Below are 24308 nucleotides of genomic sequence, written 5' to 3' on the forward strand. Positions count from 1 at the left end.
TTTTAATAAGGCACTGTCCCTTGAAGAGTTAATGCAAGGTCTCTGGCTGCTTCTGGTCCTAGAAAAGACAGCATTTTACAAGAAAAGGTAATTCAGCATTTTTGGAGAAGCTGGAAACCTCTTGACCCTAGTGGACTGTTTACAAAAGGGTCATACGGTGGTTTATGGCTTTGAAAAAAAAACATGCCCTGAAAAACTGTGTTTTAAAAGCTGGTAGGCTGGTTTTGCTTTTTGGGAAGAAAACAAGAAGGATCAACTGCTCGGGTAAAAAAGACAACAGCTCCTGAAGCTCCAGACCCAGTCAAAAGCAAAAAGTGAATGGAAGTTGTTCTGAAGTCCTTCTACATTCTGAAATTGACCGACTGCAAGTTTTCCATGACGTCTATGTGAAAAGTAGTTCGAGTCATCGATTGCTTTGCAGATCAGTGCTGAGAGACCAAATGTATAACCCAGACACCATTTCAAGGACTCGAACATCTATCCTTTTCCCTTGAACCTTTGCAGAATTCCTCTATTTTATTTATTTTTTGGTGTGCGTGCGTGTGTGTGTGAGTGAGAGAGAGAGAGAGAGAGAGTTAGGGTTTTTAGAAAGAGTAACTATTATACTTTCATATTTCATACTGCATGTTAATAAGCTTTGCCTTCTGCTTGACAAGTCTAGTTTTATAATAAACTAACAATTTTCCTGTTTATTGAAGAAACCTGGGCGTTGAGTGGTCATTCTGAGATTCATAGGTTAAGCACATATTTGGCAGTATAGCTAGCTGGAGAAATCATTTAAATATGCGTTGTGATCTGTGGAGTTGTGGAACTAGAGACAGACAGTGTCCTCCTTCCAGCGCAGTTGTTACACTTGTGGATGGTTGACAGGCTTTGGGGCTCAGGAGGTGAGTTACTCGCTGCAGCATTAGTTTCCCCCACCCCCGGCGCCCCGAGGCCTGTAAACAACGGGTGAGCTGTGGAGAACGCTGCTGCTCACTCACCCCAGTTCCCCCAAAGTGAAGGCCACTGAGTGCACCTCGCCTGTGTGCTGTTGTGAAACATGTCAGCGTGCTTTCCCGCCGATGTGGACGGATGATACAGCAGGATTCCAGGGGCCTGGCGGGATGACCTTTTAACTATAAGGTAATGTATTACAATTAGCTCCCTGCCGACCAATGGCGCAAAACACGGCCCGGCGTCAGCAGGCTGAGTGGACGATCGCAGCCTGCCTTCACGCCATTGTGAAGCAAGTCATGCCATATTTTCTGCGCACGCCACCTATCACACCCACCGCCAGCGGGCTTGGAAATTCCGCCCAGTGTATTTTAATGATGGCATCAGTGCAAAGCTTCTCACAGGTGATGCAGTTACAATGTAAATGTAACTGAAGTCCAGGGGCGAGGCCCAACCTAACACCAGGACCAAGAAGTGGGAATTCCTGGGCTTTGGACTCACTCGGCTTCATTTGGACGTCTCCACAAGTTTAGCACCAGCTGCGAAGCCAAAGTAACTTTGCATCTGGCACTAAACATGTCCTCTAAACCCACTCCGAGAGTTGGCAGGCTAACCAAACTGGGAAACCCTCATGATTGAACCTGATGTTGTTTCCACCTGCCGTCCACACACATGGACTCGTGCCAGGAGTTGCTGACTAACAGTCACTATCACCTTTGCCAATTTTACACTCCTCAGTCCAGGACCAGTGAGGCCAATCCTGGCATTCCTAATGCTGCCCCAGCTGGCAATAGAGAACTCAGTACAGGTCGCATGGTTAGAATCTGATACGTCTCCGGGCTACACAGCTAAGTCCTCAGCAGGTGTGAAATGATAAATATTAAATGTATGCAGGAGGGTAAACTGACAGCTTGCCAATTTTTCGACATCAGTTTTAAATGTTTGCAGAGTTGGTTGTGTTGTCCTGGCGTTCCTGAGTGCGCTGCTTAATTTCAATACTTTTTGACAAACATTGTTGCAGTGAATTCTCATTCAGTTCAGACACCTCCTGATGAACAACAATGGAGCAGAGCAAGAGATAAGCTGGAAATAAATATTATGTCTTTAAACTGCGACAGACATTCAGAGAGAATTAAACAAAGTGTGAAGGGTGAATGACAACTTCCAGAGGTAAACAGCTGTTCAGTGCAAGCTGGGGCTTCACTTACTGCTTTGCGGAAGTATAGTGAGGTTTTATAGTTCCCAAAGGAACATCACATCATTTTGGAAACATTAAAATTATTCTTAATTTTTTAAGCAGATATCCCTTCAGTTAACATGCCCAGTATGTCTTTAACCATTTAAACAGGATTCCCCCACTACTTCATTGGTAGCTGAAAAACAGGCAACCCAAGTTCACTTTGTTTTTAGAATGATAACACCTGTTGCTTTATCCATTTATTCACTAAGTTTCTCTCCAACCTGCTATAAAGAGACATCTGTAGCAAAAGTGAGCATTGGTCTCTTAGAGGGTGAGACTGGGGAATTAATAATGGTAAATAGAGAAATGGTAGAGCCTCTGAACAAGTATTTTATACCTGTCTTTACAGTAGAAGACACGAAGCATCCCAAGAATAGTTAAAAAGCAGGGGGAAGAAGGGTGAGGGGAACTTAAGACAATTACGAACACTAGAGAAAAAGTACCAGATAACTTAATGGGAATAAAGGCTGAGGGGTCCCCTAGACCTGATGGCCTGACTCCTAGGGTCTTAAAAGAACTGGCTGCAGAGATAGCAGGTGCATTGGTTATAATCTACCAGAATTCCCTGGGTCCTAGAAAGGTCCTAGCAGATTGGAAAACCACAGATGTAACACCACCATTCAAGAAAGGAGGGAGACAGAAAGCAGGAAATTATAGCCCAGATAGTCTAACATCTGTCATTGGGAAAATGTTAGAATCCATTATTAAAGAGATAGTACCAGGACATTTAAAAAAATCATAATGCAATCAGGCCGAGCCAGCATGGTTTTGTGAAAGGGAAATCATGGTGACAAATTTATTGGTTAAGGGTGAAACAAGCAGGGCAGACAGAAGGATCCCAGTAGATATAGTGTATTTGGATTTCCAAAAGGCACTTATTTGATAAGGTGCCACATAAAAGGTTACTGCAGGAGATAAGAGCTCATGGTTTTGGGGGTAATTTAGCATGGATAGAAGATTGGCTAGCTAACAGGAAACAGAGAATCGAGATAAATGGATCACCGTCAGGTTGGCAAACTGTAATGAGTGGAGTGCTGCAAGGATCAGTGCTGGGGCCTCAAGTGTTTAAAATCATTATTAATGACTTGGATGACGGTACCAACTGTATTGTAGCCAAATTGGTTGACGATACCAAAATAGAGGAAAGCAAGTGTGAGGAGGATACAAAGAGTCTGAAAAGGTTAGATAATTTAAGTGAGATGGCAAAAATTTGGTGGATGGAGTATAATGTTGGAAAATGTGAGGTTGTCCACGTTGTCAGGAAGAATAGAAAAGCAGGATATTATTTAAATGGGGAGAGACTGTAGAATGCTATGGAAAAGAGGGATCTGCGTGACCTTGTACATGAATCACAAAATGTTAGCAGGTAGATACAACAAGTAATTAGGAAGGCACATGGAATGTTGACCTTTATTGCAAGAGGGATGGAGTAAAAGTAGGGAAGTCTTGCTACAGTTTTACAGCGCATTGGTGTAATGTAGAATTAGGGCACACAGTTTAAAAATAAGGGGTCTTCCATTTAAGATGAAGGTAAAGAGAAATTATAGAATACACCCACTAGTCCAATGGTACCTCTATTGGTTCTTAACTCTGAGCAAATAGATTGTCATTGACCCCACCAAGACATCTTCTCTCCAGCACTGTAATATTTCCCTTAATCAATATTGCCACCCCTCCTCTTTTCTTTCTTTCCTTATCATTCCTGTACACCTTGTATGCAGGAATATTTAATACTCAGGGGCTGCCTTTTTTGAACCATGTCTCCTGGCTGAGGAACCAATGGTGACTTATTATTTACAGAACCAGAAAATAATGCAGCTGTGTAACAGTGCCACGGTGGAAGTAGTTTAACTCAGGTCTGTAATTGTCACAAGCTTTAAGGGAGTGTCATACGGGATAAAATTCTAATTGGCTTTAGTTTCACTCTGGGCTAATAAACCACTCCTCTGCCTGCTAACAATGAATCTGGGCCTTCAAAGAAGAAGCCAAATATGAAAGCATTGCTGTGATCTGGGTGTTGAGAGCCTACTTCTTCTAAGTGGACAGCTTTCCCTGTTCTGCAGTTCATTTTCTTTCACCATTTGTTTGAATGTTGTGGTGGTGGTCAAATAGGATTCTATAAGTGGAAGGACTTCCACATTTGTGTCTTCAAAGACTTGGTTAAAGGATCTTGAGATAGACTCTCAAGATTCTGGATACTTTTAATATTTTTGCATTAGTACTGTGTAAGCCATGTACTGTATTATTGACTATTTTGCATAAATCTATTTGCTCCTGTGTAATTCTAATTTTTGTAATTAAATTCAATTACTAGTTTTGGCACAAATGGTATGGTCTCATGGCATGGTGTTCTCTACACTTAGAATGCACAGGAGCATGGCAGCTTTCATACTCATGATATAATAGTGAATGGCAATCCTACAGTGCATAGTCTATTTCCATTTACCACATATAAAAGACTGTATGTTCCAGATCACAGGAAACAGACCTGCGTATGCAAGCTGCATTTGCTGTGAAGAGAGTCCAGAGAGTTGGGAGATGGCCTGAATTGTAACACCATGTGTAATTATAATTTGTAACTACATGCTTGCAGACTAATTTATTGAGTAAAGGAATCCAATCTGTTCCTGCCTGACATTATCATGGCACAGTACTAAAGTTAATGTGATATGGCAAGAACCTGTGGTTATCATTATTCTGACTGCCTAAATTAAAAGTAGTCATAGAATAGGCAGGTGTCTGCAGTGGTGGCTGTGCCCACTTGCCTCATGCAGATCAGGTGCTTTGTCACTGACCCCACAAACTCCAGTGTGGGATCAGTGCTGGAGGGCGCCCACAGGTCCGACATGGAGCCAATGTTTCCTTGTCACTCTGCAATTGCAAGGAGATATTTTAAAAGCTGGTCAACTTGCTCAAATACAATTATTGAAAAGCACAGCAAGGGATAGGTAGTCATAGGGGAACACAGGGGTCAGGGGAGGTGGAGAGTTGGTTCGGCAGGGGGTGGGTGGTGGGGTAGGGTTAGGGGGTTTCGGATGGGTAGCCAGGTCAGGGTGTTCGGAGGATGGGTAGTCGGGTTAGTGATGGTCGGTAGTCAGGTCAGTGGGGTAGGTGGTCAGGTCGGGGGTTGGTTGGGATATGAGGGGGTATGTGTGGGGGTGGTGCGTTGAATTATGCTGTTAATCACTGAGTTGCATTGGAGATTAAAGTGTATAGTTATTCTAGGGTAAGTATCTGAGTAAGTAGCATAAATCTTGTCCAAGTCTCCAACACTGAGATCAATGTAAGAGACTTGCACGGAGGGTCCTGGGCAGCGCAAATCAGTGCATTGGAAGGTTTCTGGGTAATTAAAATGCCTGTGCTTATGTCCGGACTTCTTGAAGTCCCAACACACATCAGCAACTTAAGTTCAGTGTATTGTCGCTCCCGATAGTGGAATATCTGGCCCAATTTGCCTTTAACAATCCATGCTGACATTGAGTAATTACTCCACATTGCAAGGAGTTACCGTTTTACCTCTTTTCTTGTTTGGTACCAGGTCTCCTATTGCTGTTGGAGACTGCAGTGCAGCGGATTGGGAACCAGACAAAGCTCTTGGTTTTGCCTTGTTTGTGGTCGGTCTGTTGATCTGACATTTTTGAGTACCATGAAGAGGTTGAGGCATTGGCTGTAAAGGCAGTTTTTCCTCTTTGGGAGTGAAACCAACTAGAAAAAGGTTGAAAGTTAACAATTTCAATGCAGGTTACCTAAATAGAAGCAGGTTATAAAATATCCAAGTGTATATCATATGATACAGTTCCCACCACAGTCTGAGGCTTTTATTATCAGAAAAATCTAGTATCCATATATAATACTCACAAAAATACTTCTGTTGGCTGAAAACTGTTAAATTAACTGACCACCTGCACTCCAAGACCTAGATTGTGATGGAAAAGCTTCATTTATTTTACCGTTTTTCTATGAACATTTTTTTTGCTGTGATGAGTATTGTTATGGTTGAACCACTTTAATCCATGCTGCCAGTTCTAGAAAGATGCCTGAGTCTTTTGTAATAGTATCTGTATACATCATGCACCCAAATATTTGGAAGTTTGGAGATGTGAGGCCGAGTTTTCCCTGTGACACCAGGATGAATTCTGGGTCCCAGCCCTGTGCCTCAGCTGTGTCGCTGTCGCAGTGCTACCTTTAAATGCAAAGCCTGCATTTTTGCTCCTGGGTTGGGAGCGCAGAGTCAGGACAATTCCAGCTCTGCAAACCTGACCTGGGGAAAATGTGCCCCAGAAGTTGGGATTTTCGCTCCAGGGTGGCGGGGTTCTCCGGGAGTCAGGAGCACCACCCTGGAATGAGTTTGGAGGCAGGTAGGTGAAGAGGCAAAAGGCCTGCCTCTGTGCTCCAACACCATGTCCAAGATAAAAAAAACCAATAAAACAAATGACAACCCTCTGGCCCTCAGCCTCACGCCCCCTCACTCTCTACACACTTCCCCTGCCCCATCCATGCCAACCTGTGCCACCTTATGCTCCTCCACTCACCCCCATGGCTCTCATACTCTCCATGCCAACCTATGCCACTCGACTCATCCCTTATAACCTCTCACACCCCCAATGATGATCTATGCTCCTCTACCCACCCCCTGGCCCTTTGTGGCCACTCAGTAATTTAGTGCCAAATAATGCTCAGCCGTGCCACCCCCCCCCCACACTAATCAACCTTCACGCTTACACCTACCATGCCAAATCACCCAGTATCTACCATGAGCACACCTCAGGACCCATGCTGAGATTAAATTAAATAAAATAAAGCAAACTTATTTTTTAAAAAGTCATCATAAAAAACCTATTCAACATATTTAAATTACTTCAACTACTTCCTTGTACTACAAACATTTCATTCATTAACTTAATCCCTTATTAAAACATACATTGGGATTCATAGTCCCACTTCAACGAGTCTATAACCACTTGAAGCTGTCAATCAAACTGTGAAATGGAAGGCACCCTACTTGATAATAGAAGTTCATTAAATCAGTCATGCAGTGATGGTAACCCACAGGCTTATGTCAACAGACAGAGTGAAATCACAAGTAATTATGTTTTTAAACACTCCAGACATTGTTTCAAATATTTAAAGGGCAGGAGTTTTAAATTCCTTTACAGCTTGATAGTTGCCTTTGACAGATCATTTTGACACTTTTGACAATTCCAATGACAGTTAATGAGTTTATGCATTTTTAACGCACATTTATGTCTACATTCATGTCTACATTTAACAATCCCAAGGGGCACCTGACCTCCCCCAAATGGCACCTGACCTTCCCCAAAGGTGTCCAGGGGTCATATCCAAAGGGGTATGCTACCTCTCTTAAAGGGTACCCTATCTCTCCAAAGGAGTCCACAAAGTTTAGATCTGCTCCTACCAAGTCTAATATGCACATGCCCTGTTTTCCACTGCTGGATAATGAAAATCAGGCATGACTGGATGCAGCTGCTGTTTTATATGGGCAGCTGCCTCCATGAAACATGCATGTGCAAATCCTGACCCATGCCCATCCCTGACCCCATGAAAATGGTAGGTGCCATGTTCAGGGTGGGGATTTCTGGATTTTGGCTTCTTCCGCCATTTTCACAATGATGGGCAGGCTCTCTGTCATTGTGAAAGTCCAGACCTAAATGCCCTAGTTGGGCAGGGGTCGAGATCGGCGCCCAATTAGAGGTGTCAAATGCCTCCAGGAGGCAGGGGCTGCCTGCTTGGTGCCGACGGCAAAGGCAGGTGATGGCCACATTGGAGGCTGCTGCTGCCTTGCAAAAGAGAGAACCAGCTCCTTAAAGGGCCTACAGCATCAACAGTGATGAAAGGGTCAGGCAGGGAAAATAAAGGTCTAGTGCTCATGCTGGCACAAATAGGTCAATGAAAAAACAATTTCAACACTAAGACAAATAAACTTTAATTGGCCCTGCGGCAAACCCAATAGCTGTGCACTAAACTGTGGGTACGCCAAAATAAAGTTTAAAAATTCCATTCTGCACCGGATAGGCCCCTTAACAAGCTTCCTAAAGAGCTTAATGGGTCGGACGTCTAACTGGCTATCCCGTTGGAATGCTGGGTTCCCAGACCCTGGCATGTTGCTGTGGGAAAATCACTGGACAGAGATTATCTTTTTTTATAATTGGAGGGAAGGAACTGTTGAATCTGTGATCAGTGCTCAGTTAGAACTTACAGAACACAAGCAGTCCAGAGTGGCTAGGGTGAAATTCGTTTTGGACAAAATTGGAAAATAAATTGGACAATTTGGACAAATGAGTGCATGCAAATTAGCATAACAGCCCATTTCACACTTTGCCTGATTGCTTTTTGAATTGACTTCAATGAAACAGAAAGTCTGGCAGGCTGTGGAACCAGCTGCCTATTCATCATCATCCATTTTATGTTACCGCCCAAGGCCAATGACACTCCTGTAGAGTCCTGTTCAGAACACAGTATGCAATAGAGAAAAATAGCTCAACATTTCTACTGGAGACTTTGATCCAAATTAGCCCGAACTGATATCCTGTCATCTTCACCCAATCCAACCTTTACTGTACCTTGTGCATTGTAACTGGGTTATATATTGTACAAAGGGAGGAGTGTGCCATTGCCTTATTGAACAGACTGCGCATTCTCGGCAGTCTAAATGGTTTTTTTATCTCACACCTGAAATGTTAACAAATCTTTTTCCCAGATGCTATCCAGCATTTTCTATTTTCCTGTTGTATTCTCTTGCTAATTTTAACAGATAAAACAATGTTGAGAGCTGACCTGATTTTTCTGGAGCTTGCAGCTGATGTAACTCCAGGTTTACTGCTGCCTTCTCATCGTTGGAAACAGTCTCCATCCTCTCACTGAGAGAATCCACTGAGGAATCATCATTTGCAGAGCCGTTGGCATGGTAGCCGTTCAGCCCACCTTTGGATAGAGGGAGAGCCTCATTCTCTCCCAGTCCGTCAGGTCTCTTCTCTTCCTTCACCTGGCCATTTGGCTGTTTTGGTTTCCTTTTTCTTTTCTTATTCTGCTAGGTGAAATAATTCTTATATTATTCATATAGCCAATCAAAAAATATAATTTAGTGCTGCATGTTTGAAAATAAGGCTTCTCAATCTTACCTTCTTTTTACCTGGCACGTTCCATTCTTTCAAAACCTCCACTGCACTACCTGACAAAGAACAGGAAAGAAAACATCAATAACTGAACTTCAATGTTATCTAATGATAGCTTTCTTTAGCAATGAACTAAAATTACTGGTTAAGTGTGTGGAACAGGATTTGAATAAGATGAAGAGAAAGGCATTTATTTTACAGAATCCCTATTTCCTTGTTTATTCAGCAGTATTTATTCTAACCTGTTGGCCCAGAATTTCCTTGGAACTATCCTCACTCCCACTGTTACAACTTTGTTGGAATCCTGTGGGAATCCTGTTTACATATCTCAATGCAGTCTCTATGGCACTGCATTTCCGGCACAGTTACAGTGGTGGGATAGAGCTGGGTGTCATCAGGGTACATGTGAAAATTGGTTTCAAATGATGTTACCAAGAATGTAGATGAGAAATAGGAGGGATCCAAGGACAGGAATCCTTGGGGACACCAGAAGTAATGGTGCATGAGTGGGAAGAGAAGCCATTGCACGTGATTCTCTGGCCAAGGATAGATTGATCGGAGCATTGGAAGAGGGAGTGTTAATGGTAGTGGTCAGTACTAAAAAAGGTTTTAGCACTAACCACTACCATTAACACTCCCTTTGTCCTTTAATTCATGACAGCTTTGTCAATCCCTCCTTTGTCCCCACCTATTGCTGACCTTCTATCCAGCTCCACCTAACCCACGCCCCCATAAACAGTATACATTTAATCAGATTTCCACTTCTGTTCAGCTCTGAAGAAGGGTCATACAGGCTTGAAATATTAACTCTGTTTCTCTCTCCACAGTTGCTGCCAGACCTATCCTTATGGATTGTTGGGACCTTGCTGTCACTAATTTTATGATATAAACTCTTTCCCCTTTTAATTTCATTACCACTGATATTGGGGTTTATGTAGTCCTGAAATTCCTCTAAGAATGACTTCTTTCTCCATAACTAATGCGAGTTAATAGTTTTTGAAAAACCCATTTCATTATTGGGTGATTGATAACAGAGGAAATGTGATGTTCCTGCTTATCCCATTAAAAGGGGAATTTCACCCCTTTGACATCAGGCATTAAGGAAGCCACCCGTAATATCTTATTACCAGACTAATATGGTTCAGCATTATACTCTGAACTGCTTCTGAGAATTAAGCAGTGGATATGATCAATATGCAGTGTATCTTAGGAAGAGTTTTATGGTGAAAGAGAGAGCTAAATGTTTGAGGGAATTGTCAAACTTATTAACAATGGCAACAAAGGCAGAAGCATCTTTTTACCGTCCATGAAAGCTTGAACTGCCTTGTTCACGTTGTTATCAAAGTGTTGTAGCACCAAGACAATTTCATTGTTACTTCTGTTTGGAACCACAGTTCGAACAGCAGTGATCTAGAATATGGAACAAGTTTGTTAATACATTGATAACACTCCTACTTTATGATGATGTTTTCATGGTCACACTTGCTGTTTTTTCTCCCATTCTTTCCTGTTCTCGGCTTCATGTACCTCAGAGACAAATATATTGAAAATGCATGTGATCGGCTCCTGATCTAGCTTCCCTTCTCTGTATGAGAATCATAAGGGAGAGACTAGAACATCATTAAAAATAATAATAAAATAATAATAATAACAGAAAATGCTGGAAAAACTCAGTGGGTCTGGCAGCATCTGTGGAGAGAGAAACAGAGTTAATGTTTTGTGTCCATATGACTCTTCTTCCGAGCTAAAGAGAGGTAAAAATGTGATGGATTTTGTACTGTTTAAGAGGGGGTGGAGCAGGTGGAGCAAAATGGAAGGTCAGGGACAGGTGGGTGCTCAGGAGAGATTGACAAAGATGTCATGGACACAAAACAAAGAGAGTGTTAATGGTAGTGTTAAAGACCTAAGAAGGTGCTGATAGTGGCATAAAGGGAAGATAGCAGAATGTGTTAATAACAGAACAAGGGTCAGTGCTCTGTGAAAGCAAAATGTCAGAACAAGTGACAGATGCCTTGTGGGGTAGGGGTTTGGGGGAAAATGGATTTAAAAAGGGGTCAGGATGGAGGAGAGAGTTCATGGTCTGAAGTTATGATGCTATGCCTAGTCCCTGCTTAGTGCCATTCTGTATCCCTGAATGGGGAAAGCATTGATTCTGTGTTTCATGCAATGCTCCAAAGAATAGCATCATTTTGTCACTTAATTAATAATCATTTTAAAGCCAGACACATGCAATCAATAGTCAGTCCTTCCTCGTGCTATGTAACTACATCTTATGGTGATGATGAAGAGGAAGATGAGGAGGAAGATAATAAAGGGAGAAATAAAGATGGATTAAAGCCCACACATGAGTTCCTGCACATAATCCCTGCCTGGCTTTCTTCTCCGCTGCTAACTCATCCCCTGCATCACTTCCTTCATCACTCCCAGGCACCACCTCAGATACTTTCACCAGTGAGAAATTACTCAGTGTTTGTGAGAATGTGGCAGCTGTTGATTCACACAACATGTGAAAGCTGAATAAACTTCCCAGCAGAAGCTGAGGAGAAGGCTGGGTATGGCTTTGAAGTTGTGGGACCCAAAACTCATAATGATTTGTCTGAAAAGAAGGATATTCAAGGAATATCACACCTACATACAGGCCCTAAGGTCGGTCACAGAATCTCACAGAATCACAGTATCATAGTGCAGAAGAGGCCCTTCGGCCCATCAAGTCTGCACCGACACGTGAGAAATACCTGACCTACCTACCTAATCCCATTTACCAGCACTTGGCCCATAGCCTTGAATGTTATGCCGTGCCAAGTGCTCTCCAGGTACTTTTTAAAGGATGTGAGGCAACCCGCCTGCACCACCCTCCCAGGCAGTGCATTCCAGACCTTCACCACCCTGTGGGTAAAAAGGTTTTCCCTCACATCCTCCCTAAACCTCCTGCCTCTCACCTTCAACTTATGCCCCCTTGTGACTGACCCTTCAACTAAGGGGAACAGCTGCTCCCTATCCATCCTGTCAATGCCCTTCATAATCTTGTACACCTCGATCAGGTCGCCCCTCAGTCTTCCCTGCTCCAACAAAAACAACCCAAATCTATCCAACCTCTCTTCATAACTTAAATGTTTCATCCCAGGCAACATCCTGGTGAGTCTCCTCTGCACCCCCTCCAGTGCAATCACATCCTTCCTATAATGTGGCGACCAAAACTGCACACAGTACTCCAGCTGTGGCCTCACCAAGGTTCTATACAACTCCAACATGACCTCCCTACTTTTGTAATCTATGCCTCAATTGATAAAGGCAAGTGTCCCATATGCCTTTTTCACCACCCTACTAACATGCCCCTCCGCCTTCAGAGATCTATGGACACACGCCAAGGTCCCTTTGTTCCTCAGAACTTCCTAGTTCCATGTCATTCATTGAATACTTCCTTGTCAAATTACTCCTTCCAAAGTGTATCACCTCACACTTTTCAGGGTTAAATTCCATCTGCCACTTAGCTGCCCATTTGACCATCCCGTCTATATCTTCCTGTAGCCCAAGACACTCAACCTCACTGTTAACCACCCGGCCAATCTTTGTGCCATCCGCAAACTTACTAATCCTACCCCCCACATAGTCATCTATGTCATTTATATAAATGACGAATAATAGGGGACCGAGCACAGATCCCTGTGGTACGCCACTGGACACTGGCTTCCAGTCACTAAAGCATCCTTCTGTCATCACCCTCCGTCTCCTACAACTAAGCCAATTTTGAATCCACCTTATCAAATTACCCTGTATCCCATGTGCATTTGCCTTCTTTATAAGTCTCCCATGTGGGACCTTGTCAAAGGCTTCATCAGAGACATACAGGAAATGGCTGATGTAAATCTGAGCCAACAATTCTCAACTGCAGCAATATTAGGGAAGCCTTTTCTTCATTACAGTCACCAGTGGAGCACGTGACCCCTTCACTAGAATCTGCAACAGACTCCTATCAAATAAACAACCAGACATGGAGAGTAAAAACTATTGTTCTGCTGGAGTATGGTAGAGAATAGATAGGACCCAGCACACTGGCTCCCAGACCATGACTACAGCATTGCACATTGCTCTCTTTCAAGATTTTCAGGATCTGATAGCTGACATTAGATCAGCCATCCAGCTTATCAATGGGGACATAAATCCAGAGCCACATGGGACAGCAACAACTGGAGTGCACCAACCTGATACGGTTGGAAGTTCGGACAACAGCACATGCCAGGCCTCCAGCCTTCCTTCTCAGATCATACCACCATTGGAATAAAGGATGCAAGGTGGGCTGCTAAAAGTCCAGTGTTTCTGCTGGCACCTTTTTACTGCCTCTTTACATTGGAAGACACAATGGGTAAATCTTCCTGAGAAACTAATGGCAAATTTCTGGATGCATGACATTATTAAGGCTCAAATCGGCCAGCAAATTCAGGAGATTAAGAGAAACAGAATGAGTTGTGAAAAACTTGCTGATTAATTTACAATGCTCCGCCAGTTGCTTTGGGCAAATATCATTTCACTCTTAGCCTCCCTATAATTATTGAGAACTTGCTGCATTTTTACATTGTCTGGGACAAGGAAGGCCCAAGACATCTTGTGAGCATCGCGAGGGAGTTTTAAAAATTAGCTGCCTGGGCCTCTTCTGGCCCATGATCCACTTTCCTGGCATGTAGCCCTGGTGGAGCAGCCATTGTTAAACCTCTGACTAATATTGCAGTCAGGTCCTGACTGGCCTTTTATTTAAGAAAGACCCCTGCTTATGTGTGGTTGTTCTGCGCAAAAGGTTTGCTTAACATTGGAACATGGCAAGAAGGCAGTTGGATCAGATGTCCTCATTTTAATTGTCCCGAGATTTAATATTGGGACCAATGAGTCAGCATAGTGACACTGTGCTAACAATGTTTAGGAAACATGGAGCTATTTCTTTAAATAAGCACATTGAAATACAAACCTTACTGGAATTAAACTGCAAAGCTCTCATATTTACAGAAATTAATCAACACGAAAAGCTTAGTCACAATATCATTGTCAAAATACCATAGGCATATGTTGGATTTGAAATATTAAATTCCTAACTTGCATGTCATACAATGTAAACCTATCACACTGGTTTCTCTTCTCATATATTTAAACCCTATAAATATAAATATAATGTTGGGCATTTGTGCTGAACCCTTACCTTTTCCTTGAACTTTTCCTGAATATTGGTTTCAGACATTGCTGTTTTGATGGTAGCCTGAATTCAAACACAATTCCAATTGAACCTGCAGGAGTAACCAATCACAAAGGTCAATAATTTAAGCTTGTGTCTTAACTAACCAATTCTTTAAGATTGAAACTAATGTTAGAGCCAATTTAAGATTAACACAGCTATGAGAAATATTATTAATCATAACATTTGTGCAGTAGCTACTTCACTCTATTAACTTAATGTATGATAAATTCATCTTTCAGGGTTTCAGTCAGTAATAATGATTGTTTACATTCTGTCAAAATACAAGTACTTCATTCAGTAAGGAACATTGGAAAAGATTTAGAAATGAGTAGTATCAATGATCCAGGAATCTGATTACTCAATCAATACCTATATTCTCCAAGCCATTTCTACCCAGTGTTTCAGGCCAAAATCCATGTATTATGATCATCCTCTGTTCACCTTTGCTACATCTATCCTGCAATATCCAATTAGTAGTCTCTCACTATGTACCAAACACCACTCATATATCTTCCTCTAGCCATTAGATTTGCATTATAGGACACCAAAAAAAATGGAACAGTGGTTAATGGCCAAGTCTTTGTGCTGAATCCTCACTCCCACGAGTGGTTGGATTGGGGTTAGGTCAGAGGTTAGAATTCATATAATCTGAAATAGGGACTCAACCCACCTCGAGCCCATTCACTTCTGGTTTTGACAGAGGTCGCAAACAATTCACCCATAGGAGGTGGGTAGGTCATTCAAATACTATAACGAGGCTGCCTGCTTTTATTTTAAAAAAACATTCTATTTTAAACTCATGTTGGCAGTATTTCCTAGGCCTTGGGAAACCCAACAGGTGAAAGGAAGCAAGAAGGGCTGAACCCATGAGGTAAGTACCTTTACAGCACTGCTTGTGGGCCAGACGGGCAACATGTTTACTTCAGGCCCAACAAGCTGCCCAGTAAACTTTCAAACCCTTGCAATCTGTATGCTTGCTCTCACTCCTCCCGACTGCCATCAGACCCTCAAATCACCATCGGAACCACTTCCAAGGCCAAAATTGGGACCACACCTCCATGATCTAGATACCCACACTCCCCTCAAGAAAACTCACCACCTCCCCCCTCTCCCCAACTATGCCTAACTGCTTCCTACTCAGTTTGACTCCCCCATCCGGGATCCTATCAATCAGGCTGGCTGTGGGCAGGAAAATCAACAAAAAAATTTGGGAAATCTGTTTTTCTGGGCTTCCCAATCTCACATCAGCATTCCTGCAGAGAATGCTTAGCCAAGCTAAACTCCATGCCTTTGTTTCTACATCAAATTGGGTTACATTAAGACATCATGAGATGATTGTACAATCAAACCAAGCTCTTCTGAATTTTAATGTAATACAATATGAAATAGAATATGACAGTTAGGACACTAGGACAGCACTGTCCTCCTTACAGACCCTTGAATCTTCACTTGCATATTAGACCCATGGTTATAGGATCTTATGCTATCCTATTAGCATTTATTTATCACCTAAATATTTCTTCCATCTCTGGATTCATCCTCTCTCCAACAAACTGGCTCTATGCCTGTCTGAAATTATATTGCAGTCTCAGCCCTTTCATTTCTATGGAATGAAACAATAGTTTTAATTCCTGGTTCAACTGAATATGCAATTCAATATTTAATATTTTGGAATTTGATATGACAGTCACACCATAGGCAGGTCTGAGAACTTTTTACTGAGAATTGAGAAATATCACTCCGTTGGAATTACAATATTAATAATGAACTGTAGAATACTGTCAATACTGTCTCCTTTAATTATGTCCAAACAGCTGCATATCCAACAACAGTAAAGGCTTTCATTCAAACATACAAACATACGAATTAGGAGCAGGAGTAGACCATTCAGCCCCTTGAGCCTGCTCCACCATTCAGTAAGATCATGGCTGATCTGATTGTGGCCTAAACTCCACATTCCACCTAACCCTGGTAATCTTTGATTCTCTTGTTAGTCAAGAATCTATCTACCTCTGACTTAAAAACATTCAATGACCCTGCCTCCACTGCTCTCTGAGGAAGAATTCCAAAGACTCACGAAAAAATTTTTCCTCATCTCCATGATAAATGGGAGACTCCTTATTTTTAAACTGTGTCTCCTAGTTTTAGTCTCTCCCACAAGGGGAAACATCCTTTCAGCATCCATCCTGTCAAGTACCCTCAGGATCATATATGTTATTCAATAAGATCACCTCTCATTCTTCAAAACTCCAATGAACACAGGCTCAGCCTGTCCAAACTCAAAAGATAACCTCCCATCCCAGGTGTCAGTCGAGTGAACCTTCTCTGAACTGCTTCTAATGCATTTATGTCCTTTCTTAAATGAGGAGACACAGTATAAAGTACTCCAGGTGTGGTCTCATGAACACCCTGTACAATTGCTCCAAAACATCCCTACTTTTACATTCCATTCTCCTTGCAATAAATGACAACATTCCATTTGTCTTCCTAATCACTTGCTGTACATGCATACTAACTTGTTGTGATTCATGTCCCAGGACACCCAGATCTCTCTGTACCTCAGAGTTCCACAATTTCTCTTCATTCAAATAATATGCTGCTTTTCTGTTCTTCCTGCCAAAGGGAAAAGTTCACATTTTCCCACATTATACTTCATCTGTCAATTTTTTGTCCACTCACTTAACCTATCTATATCCCTTTGCAGATGCCTTATGTCTTCTTCACAGCTTACTTTCCTATCTATTTTTGTGTCATCAGCAAATTTAGTAACCATATATTTGGTCCCTTCATCCAAGTCATTGAGATAAATTGTAAATAGTTGAGGCCCCAGCACTGATCCCTGTTATACTCCACTCATCACATCTTACCAAGCTGAAAATAACCCATTTATGCTTACTGTCTGTTTCCCGTTAGGTAAACAATCCTCTATCCATAGTAATATGTTACCCCCGCCACCATGAGCTCTTATTTTGTGTAGTAACCTTTGACGTGGAGCTTTGTCAAATGCCTTCTGGAAATCTAAGTACAGCACATCCACAGGTTTCCCTTTATCAGCATTGCTTGTTACTTCCTCAAAGAATTCCAATAAATTAGTCAAACATGGTTTCCCTTTCACAAAAACATGTTGACTCTGGCTGATTGTTATGAAAGCCAGATTTACCTTGGAGTTGAGAGCTGGGGTCAGGGACTCCAAGTCCCAGCACACCTTGGAGTTTCTGCGCATGCACAGACCAGGAGCAGGCTGCACATCTGCAGTTCAGCAGTGTAAGTTCTTCGGGTTGAGGACAGGCCCAGCATACCTGTACAGAAAAGAAAAACGGCACAAAAACCAAGGTCATGTGACCAGGGACGGCATACCATTGAAGGCGTGTCTCAGGCAGGGGACAGTGCGAGGTCCCAAAAGGGGAGGGGAGAGGGAAAGGCCCCAAAGGAAGTCCCAGGTAGGGGAAAGAAAGAGGAGACAGAGACAGGTCCCAGTTAAATTAAGAAAAAAAAACACAGGAGTAGAGAAGCAAGCTCCAAGCAGGACAAGGGTTGCAGTTAGCAGACTTTAAGTAAAGAGGGCTCACGAAAAACCGTGAAGATCCAAGAAGGCAGTAGAAGGTTGCTGACTCCATGCTGTGGGCCATTGGAATGAAGAACCCCTTTGGAACAGTAGTAATGCAAACTTCAGTAGCTTCACCCATTACTACAACCAGTACTGCTATTAAGTTCCCTTTGGTCAACGCCAATAGAGTAATTTTCAATTTGGTCTCAGGCAGAAAACTGGCACTTGTGGATCGGTCGCCCATCATACATTCTACCTAATTTTCCTATCCATTGATTTTGAATCAGGAACAGAAAACCAGTGTGAATTACTTTCTCTACAATTTGCTGCCAAAGAAAGCTACATGCTTTGATTATATGTTGGAAAAGGGCCAAGAACAGTGTGGAATATCTAGGAAAAGCAAAGGATTTGGTTACTTAAGACTGCAAGAGGTATTGAGGTGTCATTGCAGTCCATCTGCCACATGACAGAGGAATGGAGCAAAGAGAGGGACATGATATGATCAGGAGGAGGAAGGCTCTCCAGAGAAGGCCCTACCAACAATGGGTTTTCAAAGAGCACTTCTCATTCTTTCTACTTAGCCAGCAATGGATGAGGTGACTCAAAAGATTCAAAAGGAGGTGGTATCAGAACTGTGCCACCTCCTTCAACATGACCTGAAACTTCATACCAGGACATGGATGGCACAGCCAGTGGCTGTAAAGGTCACAATGGCATAGAACGCTTATGTGTCCAGATCTTTGCAGGCAGAAGCAGGTGACATATCCAACATATTTTCCAATCGGGCGTACATCACTGTATCTGGGAGGTGATGGAGGCCATATATGTAGAGAGAGGCGACTACATCATATTCTGTCTAAGAAGGGACAAACAGGATGAGAGGGCATGTGGCTTTGTCAGGATAGAGGCATTTCCAATACTGCAGGGAACCTTGAACTACATACATATGGCTCTGCAGGCCCCCCAGGCAATGCGGAGAGGTATAGATACTGCAAGGGATACAATTCAATGAGTGCGCAGTTGGTGTGTGACCATGCACAGAACATGATGTTGCTGGATGCCTGATCTCCTGGCTTCACTCGAAGACAGCCTGCCATTCCTGCCCATCTTCATGCCTTCAAGAACAAGCAAAAACTAGTTTATTGGAGATAAGGGATAACTTCTCAATGCCCAGTTGATGACTGTTTCCCCCCACCCCACCCCCCCACTTGCCACCTCAACATGCGGGGATAACGGGTATCGGAATAAAACCCTGGAGCCACCAAAAACATCATGACTCAGAACTCCGGTCTCCCAGTCATCAAAGACCAGACATATGACCCAAGATGCACCTCAGGACCCTGTGGAAGTCCTGACGCACCAGCTCCCTCGGATTGCCTGAGAAGTTTGAACTTCTGGTGGGCCATTCCCCTGCTCCCTGGCACTGTGGGAAAAAGCCTCCAACTCTGTGTTAGAGTTGGAGGTTTCAGACAGTTCCTACTTACTCATCTGAATACTTACCCAGGAAATGTGATGGAAAAATCCAAGTCTAACACATTGGTAACTACACAACTGACCCACCCGACTCTCCCTTTAAGCACCCACCCCCTCCATCTCGTCCCGCCTACCCTGCCTAACCACCCGATTCCCCCCACCGAGCCGACCTGACTAGCCTCCACCACCCAACTCCCCCAAGCCGACCTGACTAGCCCCCAGCAACCAACTCTCTGACTCGATCTCGGAAAATTCTAGAGTCCAATATAAAAGATTTAGTAGCTGAGCACTTGGAAAACAGTGGCAGAATTGGACGGAGTCAGCACGGATTTACGAAAGGGAAATCATGCTTGACAAATCTACTGGAATTTTTCGAGGATGTAACTAGTAGAGTTGATGAGGGGGAGTCAGTGGATGTGGTTTATTTGGACTTTCAGAAGGCTTTCGACAAAGTCCCACATAAGAGATTAGTGTGTAAAATTAAAGCTCATGGGATTGGGGGTAGTGTTTTGAGATGGATAGAAAACTGGTTGGCAGACAGGGAACAAAGAGTAGGAATAAACAGGTCTTTTTCTGAATGGCAGGCAGTAACTAGTGGGGTACCGCAGGGATCGATGCTGGGACCCCAGCTATTCACAAAATATAGTAATGATTTAGATGAGGGAATTAAATGTAATATCTCCAAATTTGCAGATGACACAAAGCTGGGTGGGAGGGTCAACTGTGAGGAGGATGCGGAGATGCTTCAGTGTGATTTGGACAAGCTGAGTGAGTGGGCAAATGCATGGCAGATGCAGTATAATGTGGATAAATGTGCGGTTATCCACTTTGGTAGCAAAAACAGGAAGGCAGATTATTATCTGAATGGCTATGAATTGAGAGAGGGGAATGTGCAATGAGACCTGGGTGTCCTCGTACACCAGTCGCTGAAGGTAAGCATGCAGGTGCAGCAGGTGGTAAAGAAGGCAAATGGCATGTTGGCCTTCATTGCGAGAGGATTCGAGTACAGGAGCAGGGATGTTTTGCTGCAATTATACAGGGCCTTGGTGAAACCACACCTGGAATATTGTGTGCAGTTTTGGTCTCCTTATCTAAGGAAGGACGTTCTTGCTATAGAGGGAGTGCAGCGAAGGTTTACCCGACTGATTCCTGGGATGGCGGGACTGACAAATGAGGAGAGATTGAGTCGGTTAGGATTATAATCGCTGGAGTTCAGAAGAATGAGGGGAGATCTCATAGAAACCTATAAAATTCTAACAGGACTAGACAGGGTAGATGCAGGAAGGATGTTCCCGATGGTGGGGGGGTCCAGAACCACGGGTCACAGTCTGAGGATACGGGGTAGACCATTTAGGACTGAGATGAGGAGAAATTTCTTCACCCAGAGAGTGGTGAGCCTGGGGAATTCGCTACCACAGAAAGTAGTTGAGGCTAAAACATTGTATGTTTTCAAGAAGGATTTAGATATAGCTCTTGGGGTGAAAGGGATCAAAGGATATGGGGAGAAAGCGGGAGCAGGCTATTGAGTTGGATGATCAGCCATGATCATAATGAATGGTGGAGCAGGCTCGAAGGGCTGAATGGCCTTCTCCTGCTCCTATTTTCCACGTTTCTATGTTTCTACGACCTGACTAGCCCCCACCACCCGACTCCCAGACCCAACCTGACTAGCCCCCACCACCCGACTCCCAGACCCAACCTGACTAGCCCCCGCCACCCAACTCCCAGACCCAACCTGACTAGCCCCTGCCACCTGGCTCCACTGACTCGATCTGCCTAGCTCCCACCACCTGATTTCCCAACACCTGCTGTACCGACCTGACTAGCTCCCATCCCCCAAATCCTCCCGACGCCCTGCCTACCCCACAAACAACCGACTCCTCCCCGACCTGACCTGACCTGACTAATTCCATCACCCTACTCACCCTCTGCCCCCTGACATCCCAATTTTCCCCTGACCCAACTATCCCCAACCTACCTATCCACTCACCCAACCTCACCAGCCTACCCACATGCCACTCTACCCATCTGCCACCCTGCCACTTCGCCTACTGGCCACCCTACCCACCTATCACCCCACCCACCCAGCCACCCTACCACTTCACCCAACTGCCTCCCTACCCACTTACCCACTTACCTCATCCACCTACCCACACTACCACCCTATCGATTCATTAACATTCATCCACTCTCCCATTCACTGACAGTCACAGTGGACATTTAAACTGGTCTTACAGCAGCGAGTGCTGTAAAAAAGGGGCATGGCTTCTCTTTTGCTGCTGCCTGCGAGTACTCCTGTGCTGAAGGAGTTCTTCAGCATCAGGGGTTAGAAGACGGAGCCTTTTCAACGTATGCATTTAAGTGGATAGTTTTCTGTCTGATTACAATGGAAATTCTGACTGCACTGCGATAGAATCTGAGACTTCAGTCAATAGATACTGCATCACAATAGGATCCTCAAGTACTATCATGGAGTTGGCCATCACTTCCATGCTGGAAAGGATGCTGGTTTCCCAATCCTATTCCTGGCGCCAGCCAATATGGCTGAGGCAGGTTTGGGGTCTGACAGGGCTGACCAACCCCATGAGGCGTTTTTTTTTTTATTATTCTTTCATGGGATGTGGCCATTGCTGGCAAGGCCAACATTTGTTGCCCATCCCTAATTGCCCTTGAACTGAACGGCTTACTAGGCCATTTCAGAGGCCATTTAAGAATCCACCACATTGCTGTGGGTCTGGAGTCACATGTAGGCCAGATCTGGTAAGGGATTTCCTTCCCTAAAGAACATTAGTGAAGCAGATGGGTTTTTACAACAATCTGTCATGGTCACCATTACTCAGATTATTTTTGTACTCCAGATTTACTCATTGAATTTAAATTCCACCAGCTGCCATTGTGGGATTCAAACTCATGTCCCCAGGGCATTAGTCTGGGCCTCTGGATTACTAGTTTAGTGACATTACCACTCAGTCACCATTTCCCAACCTCTAGGCGGTCAGTTAGGCTCATTAAGAGCCTTGTTAAAGGCGGTTAAAGAGGCTAACTGGGATTTTCAGTTGGCCTTCAGTTTCCTTATGTGACAGGGAGAGTTTAACCGCCTGAAGGCATGTATCCAGTGGAAAACTAGGGTGTCTACAGAAAACCAGGGTGCCTAAAGGCCCCCCTGACAGCCATCCCACCACCACATACCCCTCACAATGATTGCCAGCTGCTTTTTCTATTTTTATTTGCATTTGTAATTAAGTTGATGAGAGGGTACATTCATGTAAAAGCACCCTCTCAGTTATTCACCTTTTACTGTAGTCTGCTGCTCCTCTCAAGCTGGAAGGTATTTGATTGGCCTTCCAGCTCCAAGAGGCCTCCTGTTGCCCATAATTGGATGGCGAACCTAACTCCACGCCAGTTAATCGGGTGCCCCAGCCAACATTACAGTTGCGTGACTGTTTGGGGGAGTTCAGGACCGAGGAGCAGTCCCGAATCCTGTTTCCCACCCTGAAGTGAAAATTCAGCCCATTAACTCTTACTATCCCTCGACAGATGTTGCCTGGGCAGCTGATTATTTCCAGTGTTTTCTAGTTCTATTTTTAATGAATATTGCTCTCAAAGTGATAGATGTTAGCACTAAGAAATGGAATTCTCTGCCACTTCAGATACCCAGGGTGGCATTTTCAATGGTGTGTCAGTCTTCTGATGCCAAAGCGGGAATAGAGGGGGGAGCCAACAACTCATTTGCCTCCAATTAACTTCCTGTCAAGCTCCTTGAAGGTCTTGTTTATGGGCTGGAGAAGGACAGTACAAAATTTTCAAAGCTGAAAACGGAAAAAGTGAATGGTCTGGGGTATGCACAATGCTCTGTATTGCTGAGCTTAAGCAGTGGCACAAAGTTGCTAATGCTTGAGCAGAATGGATCAGGACTATGACTGCCCATCTGGACACTCGTTTGGTCTGTTAGGCTGATGGCCCAGTCATGGCTGCTGTCTGCCTTTGAGATTCGCGTCCAGAGCCAGTTTCTGTCTCCAGACACCATCTAGTGTCACTAATTGGGCACCAAAACTCGCCTCTGGCCCAATTAGGGGCTTGGCATAACAAAATAAGACCAAGTGAGCAATGCAGATGCAGCGAAAGGTCAGGACCCGGAAATGATGTGGGCATCAGCTCCCAACCTTGGATTAAAGATCCAGCCCCAAATATTAGCATTAATCTCTTCCAGGTCAGGTATAATAATTCTAAATGCAGAGAAAGCTCCCCCAACAACTGCAACAGCCTAAGTATAACAGTTTTAATTTTCCACAACCTTTCTGGGTGAGATTGTCCATAATTGTCGCAGTAATGGAAATGCTGCCCACGTTAATTCCTTTCTGATGATCACACTTGTACAATTTTATCACCACTAATCTGCCATGAGAAATTTTAATCTTATCCAAAATGCATTGGAGAGCCCAGGCCCATAATACTATGTAACTGGGCGAACCAGGTTTCTCATGTATAACCTACTATTGCCTATATAAACTCAGCATGGTCAGCCCATTCCCTGAGGTTTTAACTGAACGCAGCAAGACCTGCTTTAGTTATGTTCAATAACACAGGGTACACAGGATCAAGGTTGCTATGATTTGCTTTCGAAAGCTGCGATACAGCACTTCACAAAGAGATCAATAAAGCCTGATACAAACAATCACTAAAACAATCTTTTATTCAGAGCATGCAGTTTTCATTATGAGAAGCAGAAAGAATTATTGACATCAGATTATGGCC

The 24308-nt window shown here is 43.6% G+C and overlaps 1 protein-coding gene across 3 annotated transcripts in view; it reads right to left on the minus strand.

Moving 5' to 3' along the window:
- LOC144686508 (SPATS2-like protein) overlaps positions 1-24308 on the minus strand; it is a 230507-nt gene that overhangs the window by 124195 nt on the left and 82004 nt on the right. For 2 of the 3 annotated variants that reach the window (XM_078551801.1, XM_078551804.1), the window contains exons 2-6: positions 14498-14582; positions 10611-10719; positions 9316-9365; positions 8972-9224; positions 5693-5881 (exon numbers count right to left, since the gene is read on the minus strand). In XM_078551801.1, the coding sequence (XP_078407927.1) occupies positions 5693-5881; positions 8972-9224; positions 9316-9365; positions 10611-10719; positions 14498-14536 (640 nt within the window). In that variant the 5' untranslated portion in view covers positions 14537-14582. Of the gene's footprint in view, positions 1-5692; positions 5882-8971; positions 9225-9315; positions 9366-10610; positions 10720-14497; positions 14583-17693; positions 17833-24308 lie in introns of all 3 variants that reach the window. The other variant, XM_078551803.1, reaches the window with a different exon arrangement.

The sequence above is a fragment of the Cetorhinus maximus genome, chromosome 11, assembly GCF_964194155.1.
Source record: "Cetorhinus maximus chromosome 11, sCetMax3.hap1.1, whole genome shotgun sequence".
Classification (NCBI taxonomy): domain Eukaryota; kingdom Metazoa; phylum Chordata; class Chondrichthyes; order Lamniformes; family Cetorhinidae; genus Cetorhinus; species Cetorhinus maximus.